The following is a 21,782-nucleotide window of genomic DNA, read 5'->3' on the forward strand; positions in this document are numbered from 1 at the left end:
CAGCGTACGTGTACACTTCCGCCTTTCACCCCTCCAAAGGAAACAGGTCAGTATTACTCATTTTAAAGCGAGCCTTTGTCCTCGAGGGCGCTCCCCAGCATCTCGCTGGTGCGGGAAGGTCCGGCCACCGCGGCCGCGAGACCAGACCTGCGAGGTCCATTCCCAGAGGCACCTCGGAGCCATTGGCCGGGAGGAGGAGGAGGAGGAGGAGCATCCGTCGGGAGCCGCGCGGGGGGCGGGTTGGGGGGCGGCGGGCGGTGCTTGCTGAGCCCCCGTGATGTTTTCTGCTGTGATGACTCATGGTGTTCTCTCTTGTCTTTAGATACCAGCCTGTTGATATCATTCAACCAACCAATCATGTATTGCCAGCCTCATTCGGGGATTCTGATTGGTACTTTGTCACAGGCATCTCTCTTACCTCCACCAATGAGTCCTCACGTAGAAAACCACCACAGCATGACCTGCAGAAACAGGGAATGCCAGGTGAATATTGACTCTTTCTCCTCCGTCTTTGTGGTACTCACGGGCCCACGGGCCTCTGTGTCTTTTTTTTTTCTCTCTCTCTCTCCTCTAGATCACGAACTGCTCAGGCAAGAGCTGAACAACCGGTTTTTGGTTCAGAGTTCGGACCGGGCCGCTGCCTCACTTGGCCCGGTGCCGCTGCTGAGAGCGGAGTTTCACCAGCACCAACACACGCATCAGCACCAACACACCCACCAGCACACATTCACTCCTTTTCCATCCAGCTTGCCCCAGACGCCGCTCATGCCGCCCTCTGCACCTCCCATGGTGCGTACCCCAGCCCAAAATGTGAGGATAAGTAGAGCATCTCTGGTCAAAAAGCCTAACCCGCTCTTGTCAGACAAAACCCACTCCTCTGCATTTCAGCCAGGCGTGCTGTCCCTGCCCTTCTGACCTGGAGGCCTGGGCAGACAGGCCCAGCATTCCCAAAGGGACCCCCTTTCCATCCAGAGCCTCCACATCGGGTCTCTGGGTCCCCTACGCTGCTACCATGAGCACTTAGCGCACCCATGAGACAAGTCCAGAGTCCCTTTAGTTTCCCTTTTCATGTGTCCTGCTGCGTATTTCTATTCTTCCTTTCCTAGAGCCCGGTGCCATGACACACCAAAACACCAGAAAACCAATAGCCTCTGGGGTACCAAACGCAGTCCCCACAACTGCTCATTGTGGGGCAGACCATACTTGCTTACCCAGAGCTCTCACCATAGTGCAGCATCTCATCTGATACAAGTTTTGTCCCTCTTCCTCCTAATTCCCTAATCTTTATCAATTTTGGCATTTATTATTTGATTACATCAACAAGCACTGGTTTGTGTGGGCTGGTTCTTCTTGCAGGAGAGATCCTCCTGGCCATGTCATAAGCGTTAGCGTTTTACCATTGAATTTGCTTGTAACACAGTGGGACTTTGCTGCAGCTGTTACAGAATTGTTAGAGGTCTGCCACAAATGGATTTTGTCAGTGCTTTAAAACGCACTCTCGCCATTTCTGGCAATTACTCTGTGAAATTGAAAGAACAAGATTTAGCTTTTTTCCCCCTCTCAGTTTCACGCTGTGTCCAAAATGTAGAAACAACCCTCTTCTGCTAAGGCTAGTAAAAGCCAAGAGTAACAACAAAAGCAGTATTTGGGAAGAACTACCAAGGATTCAAGGAGCACAATGTTTCTCACTTTTCTTTCCCACTGCTGACTGCCCGATGACATTCTTGGGTTGTAATCTGCTTAGCAGCAAGACAATTAGAAGTAATATCATCCACCCAAAATCCAGCCCCAGGTGTTTGCTCAATGTACTCGTGTGTAAACACCTTCCCTTCTCTTCTTGGTCTGTGTAAAACACTCTTGAGTCTTTCCTCAGAAACCTCCTGTGTTATTCAAGAATCATGATATCTGATCCTGTGAACAGCTCCCTCCCCTCCCACCCCTGCCCTGTTGATGTCAGCCTTCATACAAAAACAACTTGCAACGCTCCTTTGTTATATTTTACTCACGTCTTCTTATATTCCACTAGATCAGGTCTGCTAATCCCAACACCAGAGAAGAGTGTTGAAATTTACAGCTGCATGTGTTTGGTAATTTATGGTATTTACACTGGAGGGGACATGCCTCCAGTAATAACTGTAATTAATGAAATTACAAATCTACTCTCCTGCACATAGAGGAGTGTGAAACAGCAGCTGACTTGCCAAATAAGCAGCTTTTCATGGGGTCCTACAGCTCCCTTCCCTGCCTTTTCCCCACTCCCTCCTCCCCAGCAGAATGTACATACTGGTCAAAAATGCAATGTATATATGCTTTGGTTTTGTTTCCAAGGTGGTACAGGACAAATGGTCATAAAAATAAATATGGGGCACAGACTGCACACATGGAGGTGTTAAAACCCCATGCTGGAACGGAAAAGGATAACAATCACCTTTTCTCTGGGGCACCCTCTCTTCTGCAGGTGTGGGGGAATACAGAGAGACTTGTGCATCCAAAGCAGTTAAGCCCTTTTCCAGACGATTTTGGCACTTACAGGAACCCAGGAAATGGGGAATTGGTATTGGTTGCCCCACAATAGAAGTTGGGGTCTAATGGAAAATGTTCCCTACCTTCTAGCATGTGATCTAGTTCAGTGTTTCAGGGGCAAATCCCAGATCTGAACCTGGAGCTGAACTTCCCTGTGTTTCATTGCACTGCAGCTATCAGGACTGCTCTCTTCATAGTGAAGGAACCTCTTCATGTAGTGGCTGCAAACAGGGTTCTGCAGAGATGCTCAGCAGCACCCAGCACAACCCAGGGGCTAGCACCTTTCCGCCTCATTAGCTTTGGGAAATCAGTCAGCTCCCTGATGAGCGAGAATGGAATAACCAGTCAGTTCTGCTCTGTTAGATGCTGTACAGACGGGCCGTGCTTATTTGTCTGTGTTGAAATCCTGATGTGTCCACTACTGCAGAAACCAAACTCACGTATTTCCTTTTTTTTTTCTCTTTTCTTTCCAGTTTGACAAGTACGCTCCCAAATTAGACAACCCTTACTTTCGACATTCCAACGTGAGTGCTTACCTTTCTAGGTGGTGTCTTTGTTGATGGTTCTGCTTGCACTTCTTTTGCTTGTTTTCAATTGATCGGTAGTGGTTTGATTCATTCATTCCTAAAGCTCTTTTTTCTGTCTTGATTTATTTAATTTTTTTTAAGGTACAAAATTTTCTTTGGGCTTTTGTTTTTTGTTTTTTAATCTTTGCCTACTGCATTTTTGCTGCTGCAGCTCTATATTGCTGTGCCTGGGATGGCAGGGAATGCGCACAAATGGCTAAATCAGTGGTCATTGCAGTATCTTTGCAGCTGGTGCTTCTCACAGTGCAGCAGCCTGGAGTGCATGGCTCTCTCCCTAGATTTTGCTCAGGTCACAGGAGTAAGTCAAACTGGTGGTTTCTTCCTGGTGCTCCCCACTGCTCCAAAGCACAAAAACTACATGTTCTGGGACTTGTAAAACTGCTGTATGTGCTCAGGAGAGGCCTAAGCAAAACTTAACCCAGCCTTCACAACTACAAGGTGGTGTGCATGTTGCCTGTGGTTAGTGTGCAATGCAGCATCTTGTGGTTCTTTTTTGCTTTGACAATTAAAGCAGGGCACATTTCAAAACGGGGTCAACTTGTTTGCTACTGCAGAAAGATGCAAAGTTAACAAAAAGTGAACATAAAACCCAGATTTATTCTGATTCCTCTAAAAATGATGAATGAATGCTCTGTGCTTCCTGCAATAGTCCACCAATTTTAAAGGCACACTTGTTCAACACTATCTAGAAAATTCATCAGTTGAGCGCATTTTCCAAGTTTTGGCTTTGCTCTTAAAAATTTTGAAAGCAAATTCAGTGTGTATTTTCACTGTGGCACTCATTCAACACAGTACTATTTTTGTATGTGCCAGGATTGGCACCTACCTCCATTATTGTTCAAGTTGTCCTGTGACATAAGCATCTCTTTTTCTTTTGTAGTTCTTTCCAACCTATCCTCCAGCAATGCCTGGAATGCCACCCATGCTTCCACATTCAGGTCCCTTTGGGTCACTTCAGGGAGCATTTCAACCGAAGGTACAAACTTCTTCTTCTGAAGGCTTTGTTCTTTTACTGTGTTCAGAGTCGTGTCTCTGGTGATTTTGTAGCACATGATTTAACTAGCAGAAGTGCAGCACAGGGTTGGAAGTGATCACCCTGCAGATCTATGAGCATCCTCTGCACAAAGCAGCCAACACTTTAGGCATTTTCTTTTGGCACTACAGATCATTCCTTGGAAAAGGATATAGTGGTTCACTTGGGAGGTCTGCTGAAACTGGAGTAGAAGCATACAGTCACATGCATTATTTGATTGAAATATTTACAGCTAATAATAGACCAAAGAGTCCCAAATCATTTTATAAATTTAATGGTCTGAGATTGCAAAAGATAAACTCTGTTTATTCCCAGAAAAAAAAAAAAGAGAAATTGACCATATAAGTGTGGGAACAATAGGGAGAGACTGCTGTAAATGGGTAGAGCAGTTTGAAGGAGCTGAATCTTTATTCCCAGCTCCAACACTGTCTGACCTTGGGCAAGTCACTTAAATCTTCTGTTCCTCAGCTTCCTCATCTATAAAGTTGATCTTGCAGTGGGTTTTATAAGGTTTGATTAATGCCTGCAAGCTTCTTTGAGATAGTGTGTTTGAAAGGTGCACTGCAACTGTAACATATCATTACAACTAGCACTGATTGGCATTTGGAAATGTTGCCATGATAACCACCATTTTTGACGAATTCTGTGGTGTGCACTGCTTTTTTTTTCCCTCCCCAACATGTTCTTTTTATTAACTATTTTTAAATGTACAGAAACTGTTAAATCTTTCCAAACAAGAAATATGCGTTGTATCTATGTAATACTTGTTTGAAAATGGAGCATTTACTCCATTTGTAAGGTGACGTGTTTAGTTTCTTTACATACTGTGATTTCAGAGATTTCTTATCTTGAAATGCATTTCCATAGAGCTTTGCTGCTGTGTCAGAAGCCTGGAAGGAGCAGCGCTGTAGTCAGGCTGTTTCTGTTTGCATTTGGAAGGTGATGTCTGTAATCACACCGAGCAGGGCTGTGGGATGTGCTTCTCTCCTCAGTGTCACTGACATCAGTGGAAGTCAGAAATTAGCAACTGCCGCAAATAAGGCCTCTAGCAACCTTCCCACTGAATATTTTTAATGGAAGCTGGAGTATTTCCTTAGTGCCTGTCCAATCCCTTACATTATTTTCTGGATACATTACAAATAGCAAAGTCTCTAAAATGGCTTTTTTCAACACGAGTTCTGTATGTAGTAGCTACAGGCATAGGAAAGCATCGAATCAAAGGGAGCAGGAGGGACAGAACATAGCTATCCCTTGATGGAGCTGGCTGCCAGTGTTAACTGTTACTATTCTTGCAAGGCATGCCAGGGAGTCCCTACAGACCCCAAGGTGTCAGGGTGTGAACTTGACTTTGCAAGCAAAGGAGCTGCACAAATAAGGTAGAATTGGCCAAATTTTGTTGATGTGAAGATAGGGTTCAATTTTGCCATAAGGCTACTGACTGTTAATGAGGAGCTTCTGTTACGACTACAGCCAGCTCTTCTGGTTTCTGTCTTTCCATTACAGAGCTTTATAGATACCATCTCACTGCAAAATACCATTAGACCAAAGAGAAACAGTTACATAGCGAGAAAGAAAGAGACCCATTACATTTTTAAACAGTTCTTAGTACTAAATTATAATCAGCTTTTAATTCATTTTAATGCTAGATACATAGAACATGTGCTAGCTTGAGTTTAAGCAGCACAAGGTCATGCTCTGGTGGCATGGTTAATCACTACCATCACTTGATCTCTGGACAGTGCTGTATTTACATGCAATCTAATATCTGAAAAGAAGAGGGATGGGTTGAGAAATGGATCTGCCACTTTGGCACATTATTTTCCAGTTTCCTAGAGGAAACAGAGCTGAACAGCTAGGCAAAGCCGCTCTAGACATCATTACGGCTTCATTTTTCCATGCTCTCTCCCTCCCAAGCTGTTTGACTAAAGCCTTCGTAATCGCTACAGACCTGTTGATGTGGTTTTGGCACACTGAGTACTGCACTTCTTGCTTTTCAAAGCAGAGGTCTTGGTTTTGTTTTTCCCCTTCCCATGTCAGTTGCCTACAGCTGTGCGTGTAAGTCCACTGCACATAAATCCATGCTGACGGTAAACTTCTCAGTGAGTGTCCCGAAGGCCGTTTCTCACAAGCTAAGAACTTGAAAAGGTCAGAAGTATTCAGTTTACTTTGCTGGAGGAAGCATTCACATCTTTCTCCAGGGGACAAAGGGACAGGATGACACCATGCTATTAACATGTTGTGATCTTAAAGCTCTTGCCTGTATGATAGCTGTAACTTATTTGCCACCTTATATATACCTCAGCTGTCAGACAGCCCCTGCGAGCACAGATCTGCCTGGGGAGTTCATTGACTTACCTACACAAAAGAATTCTCATTTTAATGAGTCTGGAAGTTACATAGCTTTAGACAAATTAAAGCCTATCTTTCTTCCCACACCCGTGATTATATTCATGGCTTGTACAGTTTGACTGTTTGAAATCTACTGTAATTTGACCTAAAATGTGAGTGAGATAATCTCTTGGGGAATAAGGTTTAACCCCTCTGTACTCAGCTGTATGGAGGCACCAGGTGCAGTTGCTCTGGGAGTGGGAGATAGAGGAATGCCAGAGTGAGAAGACAAACGAGTTCTTAGCGATCGTCTAGGGCAGGGCAGCAGGTGGGATCCAGAGGAGAACAGGGATTCATTCAATGAAGTGTTTAATTCTTGCTGGAAAATGATGGGATAAACAATGCAGAGCTATAAAAGACCCACAAGCACCTTCTAAGGTTTCTCATTTTGCCTTGTCAAAGCAAATGGATGGGCTGTTGCCATTTTAGCCATTGTGTTATCTAGCCCCAGTCAGGGAGGGGCTGCGGTCCAGTAGGTGGAATACGGGACTAGGATGCTTGAGTTGTTCCGTTCCTGACTGCTATACTGGTTGCTGCCTGAAAGATGGAGGGAGTCAGTCCACCTCTCATTCTCTCTCCTACTGCCTGCCTGTTTTGTCTAAAGAGCAAGCCTGGGGGGCAGGGACTGTCCCTTCCCATCTACTTGCATACTGCATAGCACAATGGGGTTGTGATTTCAGTGGGGCTTAGAGGTGCTGCTGTAATACTCTTACTGCTGCTAAAGAATAATAGATGACATGATGGTTAAATGCTGTTGGCTGTCAGTAAGAGATAACATTTAGCACTAACGTAGCAATATGCGTGTTCAAAGCACAGTACAAACATGTACTAATTAATGCCATTAACATCAGATAGAGATGTTAAATGTACCGCTGGTGTGATACAGTATTATTCACGCTCTATTCTTGTCTTTCAGACTTCAAACCCTATTGATGTAGCAGGTAGACCAGGCACAGTCCACCATACCCTGCTGCAGAAGACTCCAGGGGTAGGCAACAATATATAACCTTCCTTTCAGCTTATCTGGATTTACAGTAAACACAGTGATTGCTCATAAAAAGAGCAGCTGGTGAGCAAATTTGCCTTCTAGACTCGGAACAAGCAGTCAGGGCAGAAGTTTCTTTTTCTGGTGAGACAACAGTAGCCTCCACCAGTCGTGAATACAGAGGGATGTATTGACTTTTTCAAAGTCAGAGGGAAATGGGGCAGGAACCCTCTTCAAGGTCTTTCCCTTAAGCATTGCTTGGAGAGTAGTTCTATGTGCTCCATTTCAGATTACAAGGTTCAGAAAAGCACTGATGCTGTTCAGTTGCTGGCTTGAAGCTGCTTTGTTTATCATAAAATTCTGCTGAGTTTGGTGCAAGGAGTGAAAGAGAAGTTATAAGCCTTCTTTAAGCCTTTTAGGTTTCCCATGTCACAGGGGACTTGTCTGGAACATTGCTTTTTAAATGCTTTTACTGTTTAGAGGAAGGAAGTTCTCCACCTTTTGGTATATTGGCTAGTTTTAGAAAGGCTGATTGTTTTATTTCTGCCTTTTCCCTAGGTGTCAGACCCTTATAGGCCTCCAGTAAGAGTAAGTAAGGTTTGTGGGGGATTTTATATACGTATATATACACACATTTCAAATATCGTGCACATGTTTTTGAAATCTAACATGTCCAGTAGAAAATTTCATGCTTATCCTTTATTTAAAGCAAAATGTCATTGTAAACTCTTAACTGCTTCTGATTAATAATGTTTAGGTTGAATCCCAACCTTATTTTGCATCCATTTATGTGCATTAATAGTTCACAGTATGAAATGAGGGTCACAGAAATAAATGACTGTGAGCGTGGACAGACATTCACCATTGATCACATTCGTGGTGGCTTAGGTCTGTATGTCCTATTTGTGCTTCTCATGTTCAAAAAAACCTCTCAGCAGTGAGTACCACAGCTCAGCTGTAAAACAGTAACTTGTTCAGCTGTGGCACTGCTCATCCCTGGTGATTGTTTGGCTGTACCCTTTTCCTCCTCAAATGCAAGTAGCCATAATAACCACGCATGACTTGGCCTGCAGTGCAGCAGGGATGAATGAACAGGGCTCTTCTCAGAAATAGAACTGTTAACTATTACTTGCTTTCTCTTAAGCATGGCATACCTGTCTTTGCTGCCATTTATTTCCATTTATGAAGGGGGGAGTGCAAGTAGGACAGGCAGGGATCTCAGGTGTCCATGAGATGAGAAAGATACCCCACATTCTTCCTGTTTGTTTCCTGAATTTAAACGTCATCTGCTGCCGTACAGAAAGAAGTGTTGATCACCTATTGTGCCGTTTTAGTAATCAGCCTTTCTCATTGCTTAGCTGCCTGTTTGACAGTAAAGGAAATGAAACGTTCTATCTGATGTAGATTGCTAACGTATAAATTAATCTAAATTCTTGTGCTTTCCATTGCAGAAGCCCGGGAAGTGGTGTGCGGTTCATGTACAGATCGCCTGGCAGATCTACCATCACCAGCAAAAGATAAAGGTAATTCAGACAGTTTCTGGAACAAAGCCAAGTGTTCTGGCTTAGAGATTGTATTTTAGTGAGTAATGAGCAGGAAGCAGTTACTGTTGGTGATTCTCAAGCTTGCCTGTATTGATTAACTAACACTTTCAATCCTTTAACATTTATTGTAGCAACCATAAAGTTTATCTGAGGGCAAAGGAATTGGGTTGAAGGGTAGCAAAATGAGCAAGAAATACTAAGTGCACAGCCAGAAAGAGATGAAGAAATGGAGGGGAAGGGTAATTTTGCCGTTTTTTTACAAAGTGTATATGTTTAACGTCATTTCCCTTCTGTACTAGTACCTCCTGGGGAGGAGGTAATGAAATGACCAATATGGTGAAGAGCATATTACAAAACAGGGAGCAGGCGAGTAGATTGATAGTTACTATGTTAGAGGGTGTTGGGCTTTCTGCACTGCAGTGATGATGGGCAGAGGGAGGGGGGTTACAACTCAAGAGGTAACAAGATGTAAGTATGCTGGGGTGCTGTTACAGGCTCAGAGTTCCCTGCGACAGGCAGAATAGCTGATGATGGGACTTCTGTGGTGTTTATTTTTTCATAGCTCCTGCTGTAGTTTTTTCATCCCATTAAGGAAGATTATCCAGTAGTGCTTAAGTGTTGCACTGTCATTAGTCTCTCTGCAAGTGACCTATGTCTTTATGTTTTTTAAATAAGCAAATATATCACCTTTAAGCTGTTGAGAAACTTACATGGCTTGGGTGCAGTTCTGACCATACTCCCTTCTATAAGGGAAGGATAAATATAGCCTCTGGAGGAGCCTCATAGTTTTCTTTATTCTTTTGCCCTTTGTCTGCATTTTGAGGTATACTAGCTGCAGGAAGGGCATAGTCTAGGAACATCTCTCTTTCCAAACTGGAGAAGCAAAACAGACAAGTCCGTCACCCCTCTCTCCAGACTTCAGCCGGCAGCTTTCCGCCTGCAGAATGTTTTTTGTCAGGCTGAGAGCACCAACTGATCCTGGGGTGCAGCGCACTCAGTGTATCATCTTGCATGCTCCACTGTGTGTGCTGAGGGGCTGAGAGCTCACTTCAGACCTTATTCATGTGGATGAGGCAGGCAGCTGAGAAGGCTGTGGAGCGAAATGGCCTTACAGATGCTGTCAGAGCATGACTGCAGTGCGTGACCAGAGACACTGCTGTCACTCTCGCTAACTCTCGCTGGCAGGGCTAAGCAGGAGTGAGCCTGAACTCCCTCTTTCTTTCTCCCTTAAAAAAGGAAGTGTATAATGAGGTTGTTTTTATATCATTTGACAGCAAATGCAGCTGGATCCCCACAAGCTAGAGATAGGTGGTAAACTTGACCTGTTCAGCAGACCTCCCGCCCCTGGGGTGTTTCCAGGCTTCCATTATCCACAGGATCTTGCCAGGCCTCTGTTTTCTACCACAGGTAAGGAAACATCATCATTTGTAGAAGAAAGAGAAAAAAAAACAAAAACCAGTCAGTATATGTGATGTGTGTCTCTACAGCTATGTACACCTCAAAAATTGAAGCAGACAAGATTGTTTCAGAGGGTTTTGGAAGCACTGGCAACTGTTGTGACTGGGGCTCTCAGAGCTGGGCTGGGCTCTGCCGCTGCCTCCGGTGCAGGATCCTCTGCATGACACTGAGCTGCAGCACTGGGCTCTTACATTCGAGTCTGTGCAGCTGGTTCTTATGTGCCTGATTAATAGGCAATGGAGTGATTTTTTAAAGTGATTTTGACAAAACACTTGAAAATGTTTCCATTGCACAGGATTGGAAGTGGCCCCAGTCTCTTTCGTGCTTTTATATTTGCCATGTTGTTCTTCTCAGCTCCTCCACTCACCAAGTTTCTGTTTGTTTTCTGAAAACAAGGGTTTTCTGTAAAAGGAAAACTTCAATAACAGCATTGAAAATATCACAGAACGTGTTTGTGAAGTGTTTGGTTTTTAAATATAAAATCCCCATATGTGTTACAAAGTCCAGCAGTCTCTAAGGCTTAAAATGGCATATTGGATTTTAAAAACCCAAAGAATTCAATAGTATACCTTGATCAATTGCTTTCCAATCTATTGGAGAAGCAATTACGATTAATTTAATTACCAAAGTGCAGTAGGCTCCACTGCACTGTTCTCAGTGGCTCTGACCATGGGAGACTGTAACTCTGACATTCTGGTTTGGAGGTCACTGTAGATTCACGCCAATGTCCATCTACCAAATGGTGGGTTTGTTCTGTTCCCAGGTTTATCCTTCCCCCTAGATCTTTTCAGGTCTTTGTTCTGTGTTTGAGATGCTAAAGTCTGCCTTCTGAATGAGCTGTATCAATTGATAAGATGCAACTAAGCTCTTTACGTGTATAATTAATTGGTAAATAATGTATTTTCTTTTCCAATGTTAGTCTGTTTTTATGATGCAATATTGTGCTCTCATTCTAACTCTGTGCAGACGTGATCATATTCAGCCTTGATTCATCTCTCTTGAAATGAATGAGGTTAGAAATGGTTTGAATTCTGTCCCCATCATAACAGAAAAGCAACAGATGAGAATCAAGCTGAAACCTCCGTGAGAACTGAGTTAAACACAGATGTCGGATAGCCTTCAGGAACCCCACCAGTGGTTCAGTCTGTATTTCTGCCCTTGTCTGAATGGAAATTCTTAAACATCAAATGCATGTTTCTACCACATACAATCAGTGCTCATACTTGCTGTACATTGTAGGATGTTACCCTGTATTTTGGTCTCTGTCAAGTTACTTTGATAGTACAGGACCAAGATATTTATTGCATCTGCTTGGATGCATAAGCACAGCTTATTTGCAAACCTCTGACAGTTTTTATATGGCACCTCTTTCCTAATCACAGTCCTTAGTCTGTCCTTTACTGTCATTTCAAGAATCTTGTTTTGCGTATGGTTTTGCTACTGGAGGCTGTATTGGGCAGAACTTACCATAACAGGCAGAAAAGCACTGGTGCAGTTGGTATCTTGAGCTTTTTTTCCTCCAGATGCAGGCATGGCTTGCTTTTCCATTCATAAAAGCAAGAGGGGAAACAGTATGGAATAGAAACGTTAAAGAAGGCAAATTAATAGAAAACTTTCACTAGAGATAAACAACCTTACAGCAACTTGTCTGTGACTGTATTAATCACAAGAGCCATCACACGGTAAATCTAGGTAAAGAGTGCTATCAAAGCGAACAAACATTGCAGCAGTAATATATGGATGAATAAATCTTTTACTCTGCAATATCCGAGGCATTCTTTTCACCTTATCCAACAAGCGTGCAGTTGATGTGAATCATTGGTTCTGCTGCATTGCCTAGTTACTGTGGGAGGCATAAGTTATCTTAGGGCCACCTGTCTGCAGGACGGATGTTCGGCTGCCTGGCAGACGCTATATTTAATAACTACCTGACAGCCTGCAATGCTGCTTCTGGCTTTCTCCAGAGGATTTTTTATTATCAGCCCGTGTAGTTGAGTTTGTAAGCCGTCTCCTTTGAAGAAATCTCCCATCCATTATACACCTCCTGAAATCTTAAAGGATTAGAAAGATGACAGTCTCCATCCGTCTTGAAGCATTGGAGCAGTCAGAATGTTTATAGATAACTCCAGGTCTCGTTGCTGTGGTCTCTCTTAAGTTTCCTCAAGTCATTTTCTGGCTGCTTAGGTTTGTGGTGCCCAAGCTGGTGAGAGACGTGCAGCGCTGTCTCCCTCTCTGGCTTTATAGCCTGCTCATGTTCTGAACACATGAATGCATTTTACAATGACTGTCTGTTGTTGGGCTCAGTCACCATAACCACATCAGGGACTGACCAGCACCTCTGTAAAACACTGTTTGGGCTGCCTTTGGGGTGCAGTTTCTCCTGTGCATTTTAGTTTCTTCTCTCCCTTTCTCCTCACTTTTGCTGTGACCTTCCCCGGTGTTGCCAACACTGATGACATGTGGTAGAAACATGCATTTGATGTGGCTTGGAAATGAGAGGCAGGAACTTACCAGAGCAGGTCTGCCACGGGTGGGAATCATCCATATGGGCCACAGACAAGGCAGAAGTCTTTGTGGTGAAGGTGACAGGAGAGCTGGAGTGCCAGGTGGGAGGAGAAGGATTGTAGTCCTCTTTTCTATAATGGAAAGTTATCACTTGAGAAAGCAGTGACTGGGTAAGGGAGCTGTTAGTGAAGAGCTCACATTTATGCCCAGTATGCTGATGTTTGCTAGGATTGACCTGTTACTCTCCAGTAAGGGAAGTTAACTTTTTACCAACAAAATATATGAAACAAGAGCACTGAAAATCTTTATTTAGGGGTTGGTCTGTTTTGCACAAGGTGTAACATATCCTTGGGAAAGTGCTGCTTCTGTCATTGTGTGCAGTGACTAGTTTCTAACAAAATGAGACAGTTAATGCACAGGTATGGCAGGTCTTGCTTCCTGCAAGGGAGGCAGAAGTTGTGTTTGCATCCAGGCAGCGTCTGAAAGTTATGATAGTTGCTAATTCTGCTTTGTCTGCAGTGGTGGCAGAACTGGCAGGGAGGAGGCACCAAAGGATGTTCACAGTCTAAACAGTTGGAGGGGGCTGGTCTTGTCAGTGTAATACTGGAGCCACAGAAATGTTGCGTCATTCACATCTGAAACATAAGTATTCAAAAGTTGATTTCAGGTGCCTCCTGAAAATCATCTGTACTAATTTTAGGGAGCAAAAGCCAGGCCCATGAGCTTGCCCAAACATATTGTTATTTGCAGGATACATGGGAGTTAATGTTCTTCCAAAAACCATGTATCCCAGTGGCAGGCGACACCAGTGCTTTTCATTTGCAAGCCTGTTCAGGTTCACATGTGTCTGCCTGCAAAGGAAGCAAATCTCTCGTTTTCTGCTCTGAAAGGAGAGCAGAATTTTCTGTGTGAGCCTGGTCCACCTTGAAATACAGGGCAGAGCAGTTTGTTTCAGCCCATTCTTGCCCCTTGCCTCAACCTAAGGTAATCCAGCATGCTCAGCAGTGGTGCTGCTTTCCTATGAGGTAGCATGGCTCCATGGCAATGAGTAGTGTCTAGGAAAGGGAGGGAACCGTGGGGGGAGCCTGTGGATGCAGAGACAGATGTGAGAGCGTAGATGGAGCTCTCATGGGAGAGGCATGATTGATGTTCCCTGCGTGCCTGTCATTAACTGGTGTTCCATATAGACTCTAATCAGTCACTTCCGAGCACCTTCTGTCTGGGCCCATAACCTGGGCTGACCTTTTTTAATGTAAACACAGAGTAATGACTGAAAATGCCAGACAAAGAGATTCACTTCCTCATGACTACAGGTGAGCAGCAATGCATCAGGCAAGGTCTCCTCCTGCCTCCTAGTGCCCACAGACTCCTTTGAAGGGCACTCTGAGCAATCCAGCCTGTAGCTCACTCAGCTGGTGTTCAGGGTCTTCCCCTGCCTTTGCTGTGTTCAAGTCTGGCATGTGCCTTTGCATCTGGTTCCTCAATGTTACGGCCAGGACCTCTGTGTATGCAAGCAGTCACTTGCCACTGAACTAAAAAGGGACCTTGTTCTCACAGGTGCGACACATCCAGCCACCACCCCTTTTGGTCCTTCACCTCACCACAGCAGTTTCCTGCCCACTAACCACTTGGCAGGTAAGTGTAAGTAAACCCTGTCTTCACCTTTATACCTGTGACGCATTTCTGGCTCTCTGGTGTGGTCCTGCCTTGAGGCACTGTAGCACGAGGGGAGGGAGAGGCTTAAAACTGTCTCAGGAACCAGAAGCTAGCCAGGTTCTCACCCATGCCAGCTTCCCAGCACATTCCCTCTGCTCTCCTCCAAAGGAGAGGGGCAGGATTAGCAGACCCTCTCCTTGCAAGAGAAGAGAGCATTGCAGAGCAGTCAAGTCTGTCACTGCTGGGACACTGCACAGGAGCTGAAATGTGACCTCTAGATCCCCTCTGTGCTGCTGAATGTGCCCAAGGAAATGGGGGAAGTGTATGCAGAGGTACCTCAAACAAGCCACAGCTTAAAATGGGCTCCTCCCGTACCATTTCCCACCTATGAGAGTTCTTGGCTGGGTTCTTTATTAAAGTTCAGTGAACAGTTCCTGGCAAATAGCTGTTCTGCACATTTTGCCAGCCTCTCAGTTTCCTAATTGGCAGTAAGTAGAGCCTGATTTTCTCAAATTTCCTCATTTTAGAAGCTCACAAGCAGCTCATTGCCAATTAAAGTTCAAGCTCTGTTGATTAATGTTTTAGTAACACTCATCCAATCAGTACATGTGGCATGCCACATGACCTAGTAGACTTTTCTCTATTGCAGATACCCAGATTTACATCAATTCCTGAACACTCTGTCAAAATTAACTGTATATCTCTACAGTCACTCAATTACTTAGTGTCAAAGGGAAAGAGCAATAATGACTATTTAAAAATAAGTAAATAAGCAAACAGCTGTTTGCTTAAAGATCCAAGCTATCTGTGCTGTTTGCCCTGATATTTTAAATATAAAGATATCCATGAGGAAGTGGAGAGCAAAACAGCTCCTGCAACATGGCACGTTAAAGACTTTAAAGGGACAGGCAAAAAGCCAGTGGGCAGGAGTTATTTAGAGATGACCAGTAGGAAAGAAAACAAGTACACTGGTATGATTTAACCCATAGCCATCTGTGGAGGGCAGAAACCTGAGTCTGGCTGTATCCACTCAGAGAGGAACCTTTAATTAAAAAAAAGCAGACTTTTTATAAAGACAAGTGCCAGTAGCCAAATAGATACTTGATGAGGAAAGGCAAGATTCATCTTCTGCCTCAAAGGGTATCCTCCCATCCCTTTGTCATAGTAGCTCCTAAGAGTACACTATCATTTCCACCACCACTGGGATCAAGGAAGCCATTATGGGAGAGGACTTTGGCACAAACAGGCCAGAGTTAGTTGGTGCAGGGACTGGATGCAGCAATGTACATATCTGTAGCACTTAGCTTAAGACTGTCTCTATGCACTATTACAAAGAGGGTAGAAAGTAAACAGAAACAAGTGAAATGATGCATCGCCTCAATATGTTGGCTGAGGAGCCTGCTGAGGTTCTTCTTTCAAGGCAATTGCAATGCTTCTACTGTTAGTACTGATAAGTTGAGCTATAGCTCAGCAGCAGCCACCCTAATTTCAGCTATTAGACCTTAATTTCTAGCTCCCCTCTGACTGGCATACAAAAGTTTATTACAGCACCTGTTTGCAGAGTGAGCACTGAATCCCTTCTCCATTTTAACATGATGGGAATTTTCTGTGCAAAGAACCTTGCAATGAGAAGGATCAGCTTAAAGTCTGGCCTAATCCTACTTGGATTCAGACCGTTAAGAAGGGGAGGGGTGCATTTCATTCTCCAGCATTCTTGGCTAAATGCCTGCTAAATCCCTGTTTGCCTTTCCAGATCCATTTAGCAGGTCAAGCACCTTCAGCGGCCTTGGGAACTTAGGCAGCAATGCCTTTGGAGGATTAGGCAGTCATGCTCTGAGTAAGTACTGGCTGGGTTACTGCAGACAAACATCCCTTCCAGAAAAGCCACATGCTAATATTTACAGCAGCTGGTGGTAGTTTTTAAAGAAGTTTAATTCCTAACCTCCATTCTCCTATCTGAAAACACTGCACCTAAGATTTCCAGGTCTCTGCGGTGGGAGCTTTTCTGCATGTCACAGACATCACTAGCTGTGCTCTGTGTCTCCTCACTGCTGAAGGTTGGTACCTTGTGTGCTCCTAGAGGTGCTAGAGCTGCAAGACCCCACTGAGCTCTGGGGCCCTATGGGCATCTAAAGTAACACCCTTCAACAGCGAAGATGCATGGTGGAACAGCTATTGATACTTCTCCTAATGCAGCATGTAGACTTCCTCTGTAACCATTGTCTAAAGTTTAAATTACCTGTATAAAATGATTTTACTTCAAAAACATGTTATCTGTAGGCGAGACATGCTTGAGAGGCACACATAAGAGAGCATGCTTTTGCATCTCATGGTGCAACAGAAATCAGCTTAAGATTGATGGAGGAAAATCAAGTGACTGTTCTAAAAAGCCTACAGCCAAGCTCTATTTTTATACACACACATACATGCCACCAAATAGTCTTGTTTCTTTAACAAAAAAGGCCCTGAATCCTTCAGCTGCAGACAGCTGATTGCGTATAACTACGCACAAGTTAAAGTTTCTGCCAGTGAGAGGAGCTGAGGAAAAATACTGAGTTTGTGCTGGAACCCTTGCTGGGGTGGGGGGAGAAGAGGAGCTGGGCATTTTCAGTCATCTCTGACTTACTCAGATGTGTAGTTATAGCTTGCTCCACCCAAAGCCTTAAAAGTGCTGGTGGATCTTACACCCATTGTTGGAGATATCTGTGTCCACCTGCTAGTAGCTCCCCCTCACCATTAGTTCCACATTAAAAAGTCTTGAAAGGACAGTTCTGGTTGTGATTAGCATTGTGAAAAATGTTTATGTAATTACTTGGTTGGAATTATTTTTAACTCCTCCTCCCCCTGCCGTTATTGTAGCTCACAACAACATTTTTACTCACAAAGACGGCCCAAACCTGCAGAATTTCAATAATCCCCATGAGCCATGGAATAGACTCCATCGGACCCCACCGTCCTTCCCAACACCTCCACAGTGGCCCAAGCCCACTGATTCTGAGCGAAGCTCCTCAGTGACAAACCATGACAGAGACAGAGAGCGGGAGCGAGAGCCCGAGAAGAGGGATCTTTCTCTGAGCAAAGATGACAGAGACAAAGAGAGGTAAGCAGCTTTTGAACACTTCCTTCTGGGCCTGTTTTTCCTCTGTATTTTTCCCAATTTTTCCAATCATAAAATGATCTTCAGAGCAAAACATTGCTTGTCTTTGAAGCAGCTAATAGGCCTCTTCTTCAGATAAGTACAAGTACTAGCAACGCAAAAAAAACCCCTCTTTGTCTTTTAGGATTTGTCCTCTGTGGAAATGTGATAAACCAGTCTCCAATAGTAGGTTAATAAAAAGCACCAGGCTGAGGAAATGAGCATGTTGCTGTGTTTTCAGGGTATACTTGGCTGTTTTCAGTGCAGCTGCTTTAGGATCACTGTATGTTCTGAGATCATGAAGGTAGCATTGTGTTGGATCCTTTGGAGACAATCATAGTTCTCATTAATGTACAAATATGCTGATGAATTCAAATGTTAGCTGGACATTAACGAGGTAAAAATGCAAATGCCTGTATGTGGAGCAGTGTGCATGAAGCCATTAATAAAACTGATCTTAAAAAATTGCATTGTAGACAAACCCTTATTAACAGTGACAGGACGGGATCACCTGGGCTATAGATACTTCATTAGCTTCCAGTTATATCATTTTGAAGATGTAAAGCCCTTTATATTTCAGAGCCCAGTTGTCTCCAACAGGCTATTTCTTTGTAGGCAATAACAGCCTGCAAGTCTTAGATGTGTGTATTTGTGTAGTGATAGTTTGCCTGGAGTGCTTTTAATGAGATCTTCAGGCAGTGCCTGTGAACAAGATTATATGGAAGCAATAGGCTGAAAATCATCTTGCTTTAAATGTTAAATTGTCTGACACCTTTGCATGGATAGTCATCCAGATAGGAAGCTCTCTTCTTGGCTTTAGTGTAATTTGTTTGCAAACCAAGGTTACTCTCAGGCGTGTTCACACAGGGGTTAACATCTCTATTACTTTTCTATTAACTCAGCTTAAGCTGTCCTCAAGCATCCCTGTTTGGATATGGTTTTAATAAACCACATCCTTGACCAGCAATCAAGACTACCACAGAAGAAGAAATTTGGGTTAGCAAATGTAATCATAAGGGATAAATACTCACAGAACTCCCCAAAACACCTCCAGCTTTTAGCACTCGGGTCTTACAGCTCTCAAAAGCAAACCCATCATAAAACGTAAGCATCAGTGAGCCTCTCAGCTGCATAATGCAGTTCTTTCAATCATACCATCATACTTTGCATTTAAAGTGTCTCTCATGTAGAGCAAAGTGCTTTTAAAAGGTGAGCATTATTTATTCCCCTCTTAAAGAGGTGGGATTTACTGTGACTAATTGGCTTGCTCAGATATAGAGGTGCAGTTATAAATGTAAACCCTCATGCCTCTCTTTCTAACCCATGGTCATTGTCATCGACCCCTTGTTCATCATAGCAGGTCCTCTTGAAACAGAGGTTGATGACTCTCTTTCATGGCCTATTCACAGGTTTTTTTCCTCAAGTACGTAGCTTACCTGCCGAAACTGGCAACAGCAAAAACTCCTGCAGCTCCATAGGAAAATAAGCATTATGGCTGCTTCCAGTCGACAGGCTGTCTTGTGAAGAACCTGCATACGTTTCTGTAGGCTTCTGGATCGATGTTTTAGGAAAGGAACACGAGTTAAGAGTGTTGCAGCCAAGAAGATTGTTGTCTGGCAGCCAGATACATATATGAACACACAATAAGTGTCGTTTTTTTTAAATAAGCTGTCTAGAATTCTTGTTGCCCTACATTTCTCAGTGAAGTGGTCTTTCTCTTAGGGTGAATAGACTGTTCTCTCAAATGCATCCCAAATTTAGTCCCCAACTTTGTTGACATTTAACATTTTCTATGGAGTATGTAAAGGCAGGTAGTGTGTATCTTTTAGTGTAGCATCACAGCTATAGCTGATGCTAGCAGAGCTTTCCAAATAGTTTTCTGATCAATCTCAAATTGCACAACTAGACACAGTGCTGTGCGTGTCCAGCATCACGTGTTTGTTCACACAAAACCAAGGATGTATGTTCTCTCTTTTTACAGAGACCTCATGGATAAAAACAGACATTCAAACAGATCCTCACCGGCATCGGCTCCAGTGACACATCAGATAAGCAATCTCATCCGCAGCAACAGCCAAACCTCCAGTGATCCCATCAGGCAGGTTAGCCTCAGTGAAAGGGAAAGGTCCAAAGAACCCGAGCGAGAGCACCCTGACCGGCTGAGAGAGCCGCCCATAGCAGAACATAAGATTAAAGAGAGCCGTTCCCCAGTGAAGGAAACTCCAAGCCATGATAAGAGACCCTCTGAGGACAACACAAAGCCAGTAATCCAGTCTGTATCCCCATACAGCAAACCTGCACTAAGCGAGAGCTTGAAGCTTACCAATCTAATGAGCAAGGACATGGAGAGAAAGACAGAGCTTCCCAGCGACCTCCAGAAGATTAAGAATGACATCAAAGTCAAAGAGGAGAGGAAGGAAGACAGTGATGTGCTGGTGGTAGGGTCTGAACCCTCACAGCACTCCCGATCAGTGGAGCATCCCCCACCACCTACTTTGCATGGATTATCATTGCCTCATTCAATGGCTGCCTCTATGCCCATCTCCATGGGCAGCGTGCACCAGATGAACAACATGAATGTTCTGGACCGCAGCAGAATGATGACCCCGCTCATAGGCATGAATCCTTTGTCAGGAAGAGAGAGGCTGCCACATCCCGGATTTTCTTGGGACCCAATGAGGGACCCATTGCGAGATGCCTACCGGAGCTTAGACCTGCACCGTCGAATGGACTTCCAGCTCCGGACGGATCCTATCCATAGGTTCCCTACCACCTCCGGATTTTACGACCATGAGCGTTCTTATAGAGACAGGGAACCGCACGACTATAACCATGAAAACCTTCTTGAAGCCCGCCGAGAGCAGGAGCGGTTGCGGCAAGTGGAGGAAAGAGAGCGCTTGCACTTACGGGAAGAACTTGAGCGTGCCAGAATGCACCACTTGCACTCGTCCCCCATCGAAAGTCACCTGGCACACGTGCCATCCTTCATGCCTCATTTAAGCGGGATGCATTACCCCAGACTGAGTCCATCCACTGCCATGCACAATGGGATTTTAAACAGGAACCCACCAACCGCAGCGCTGAGCGCCCCACCGCCTCTCGTACCAGCGAGCAGCACCAGACCTGCCTCCCCACGCAGGACTACTCCGCTCACAAACTCAGAGGCCAGGGACTATTCCCCCTCTAGGAACCCCAAAGAAGTAGAGGCACGATAGTCCCCACCAGTGAATTTTCAACTCACCTGTATATAACACAAGCAAACAAAGAAACAAACAGAAAAACAAACAGAAAAAAACCAACAACAGAAACCAACAAACCTTTTACAAAATGCACTGCTGTAAACTTTTTTTTTTTGTTTTTAAATGTAAAATTTGTAGAAGTTAAGCACATTTCCATAAATAACGGGGTCGGGGATGCAGACTTTCCAACAAGAAGGTTGCTGAGAATGGGAATTTAATATATAGGTCTTGATTTTTGGTTTTGTTTTTTTGTTTCTGTGCTAAAAAAAAAAAAAAAAAGAAAAACCACAAAAAAAAAAGGAGTTACAAAGAGCAAGTTTGTACATTTTTTCCCAAATGTGAGAAACATTTTTAATGGATTTGTATTTTTTTTAATTTTGTGCTCTTTATTCACTTAAAAAAGAAAAAAAGAAGAAATTTTGCTTTTGTTTTTAGTTAAATTTGCATTTTAAAGGCCTCAGATCCTTAAGAAAAAAAATACCCAGGGTTTCTTAAAAGTATTATTTATGGAAATACTGTAGTTTTACAGTCCACTGTGAGGTTCCCTTCTGAGGCCAATTGATCACTTACCTTGGTACTTTGGAACCGAAGTTACAGATATATATTAAAATATTAATAATAATAATAATGTACAAAACTGTTTGTTTTTTGCCTTATTATATTATGCAGAAATTTAAGAGGAATTTTTTTTGACTTCTTGTTTTAAACAAAACAGAAAAGAAAAAAAA

General features: G+C 43.7%; 1 protein-coding gene across 12 annotated transcripts in view; it reads left to right on the plus strand.

Annotated features, from left to right (window-relative positions):
• Positions 1-21,356, plus strand: part of FBRSL1 (fibrosin like 1) — a 533,264-nt gene extending 511,908 nt beyond the window's left edge. For 4 of the 12 annotated variants that reach the window (XM_030501688.1, XM_030501691.1, XM_030501693.1 and 1 more), the window contains 11 exons: positions 575-810; positions 2,997-3,047; positions 3,991-4,086; positions 7,448-7,519; positions 8,075-8,113; positions 8,968-9,039; positions 10,335-10,467; positions 14,581-14,664; positions 16,433-16,516; positions 17,539-17,779; positions 19,797-21,356. In XM_030501688.1, coding sequence (XP_030357548.1) covers positions 575-810; positions 2,997-3,047; positions 3,991-4,086; positions 7,448-7,519; positions 8,075-8,113; positions 8,968-9,039; positions 10,335-10,467; positions 14,581-14,664; positions 16,433-16,516; positions 17,539-17,779; positions 19,797-21,030 — 2,342 coding nt within the window. In that variant the 3' untranslated portion in view covers positions 21,031-21,356. Of the gene's footprint in view, positions 1-322; positions 484-574; positions 811-2,996; positions 3,048-3,990; positions 4,087-7,447; positions 7,520-8,074; positions 8,114-8,967; positions 9,040-10,334; positions 10,468-14,580; positions 14,665-16,432; positions 16,517-17,538; positions 17,780-19,796 lie in introns of all 12 variants that reach the window. The other 8 variants (XM_030501690.1, XM_030501687.1, XM_030501695.1 and 5 more) reach the window with 6 other exon arrangements.
• Positions 21,357-21,782: the final 426 nt, after the last annotated feature.

This window comes from Strigops habroptila, chromosome 11 (assembly GCF_004027225.2).
Source record: "Strigops habroptila isolate Jane chromosome 11, bStrHab1.2.pri, whole genome shotgun sequence".
Classification (NCBI taxonomy): Eukaryota; Metazoa; Chordata; class Aves; order Psittaciformes; family Psittacidae; genus Strigops; species Strigops habroptila.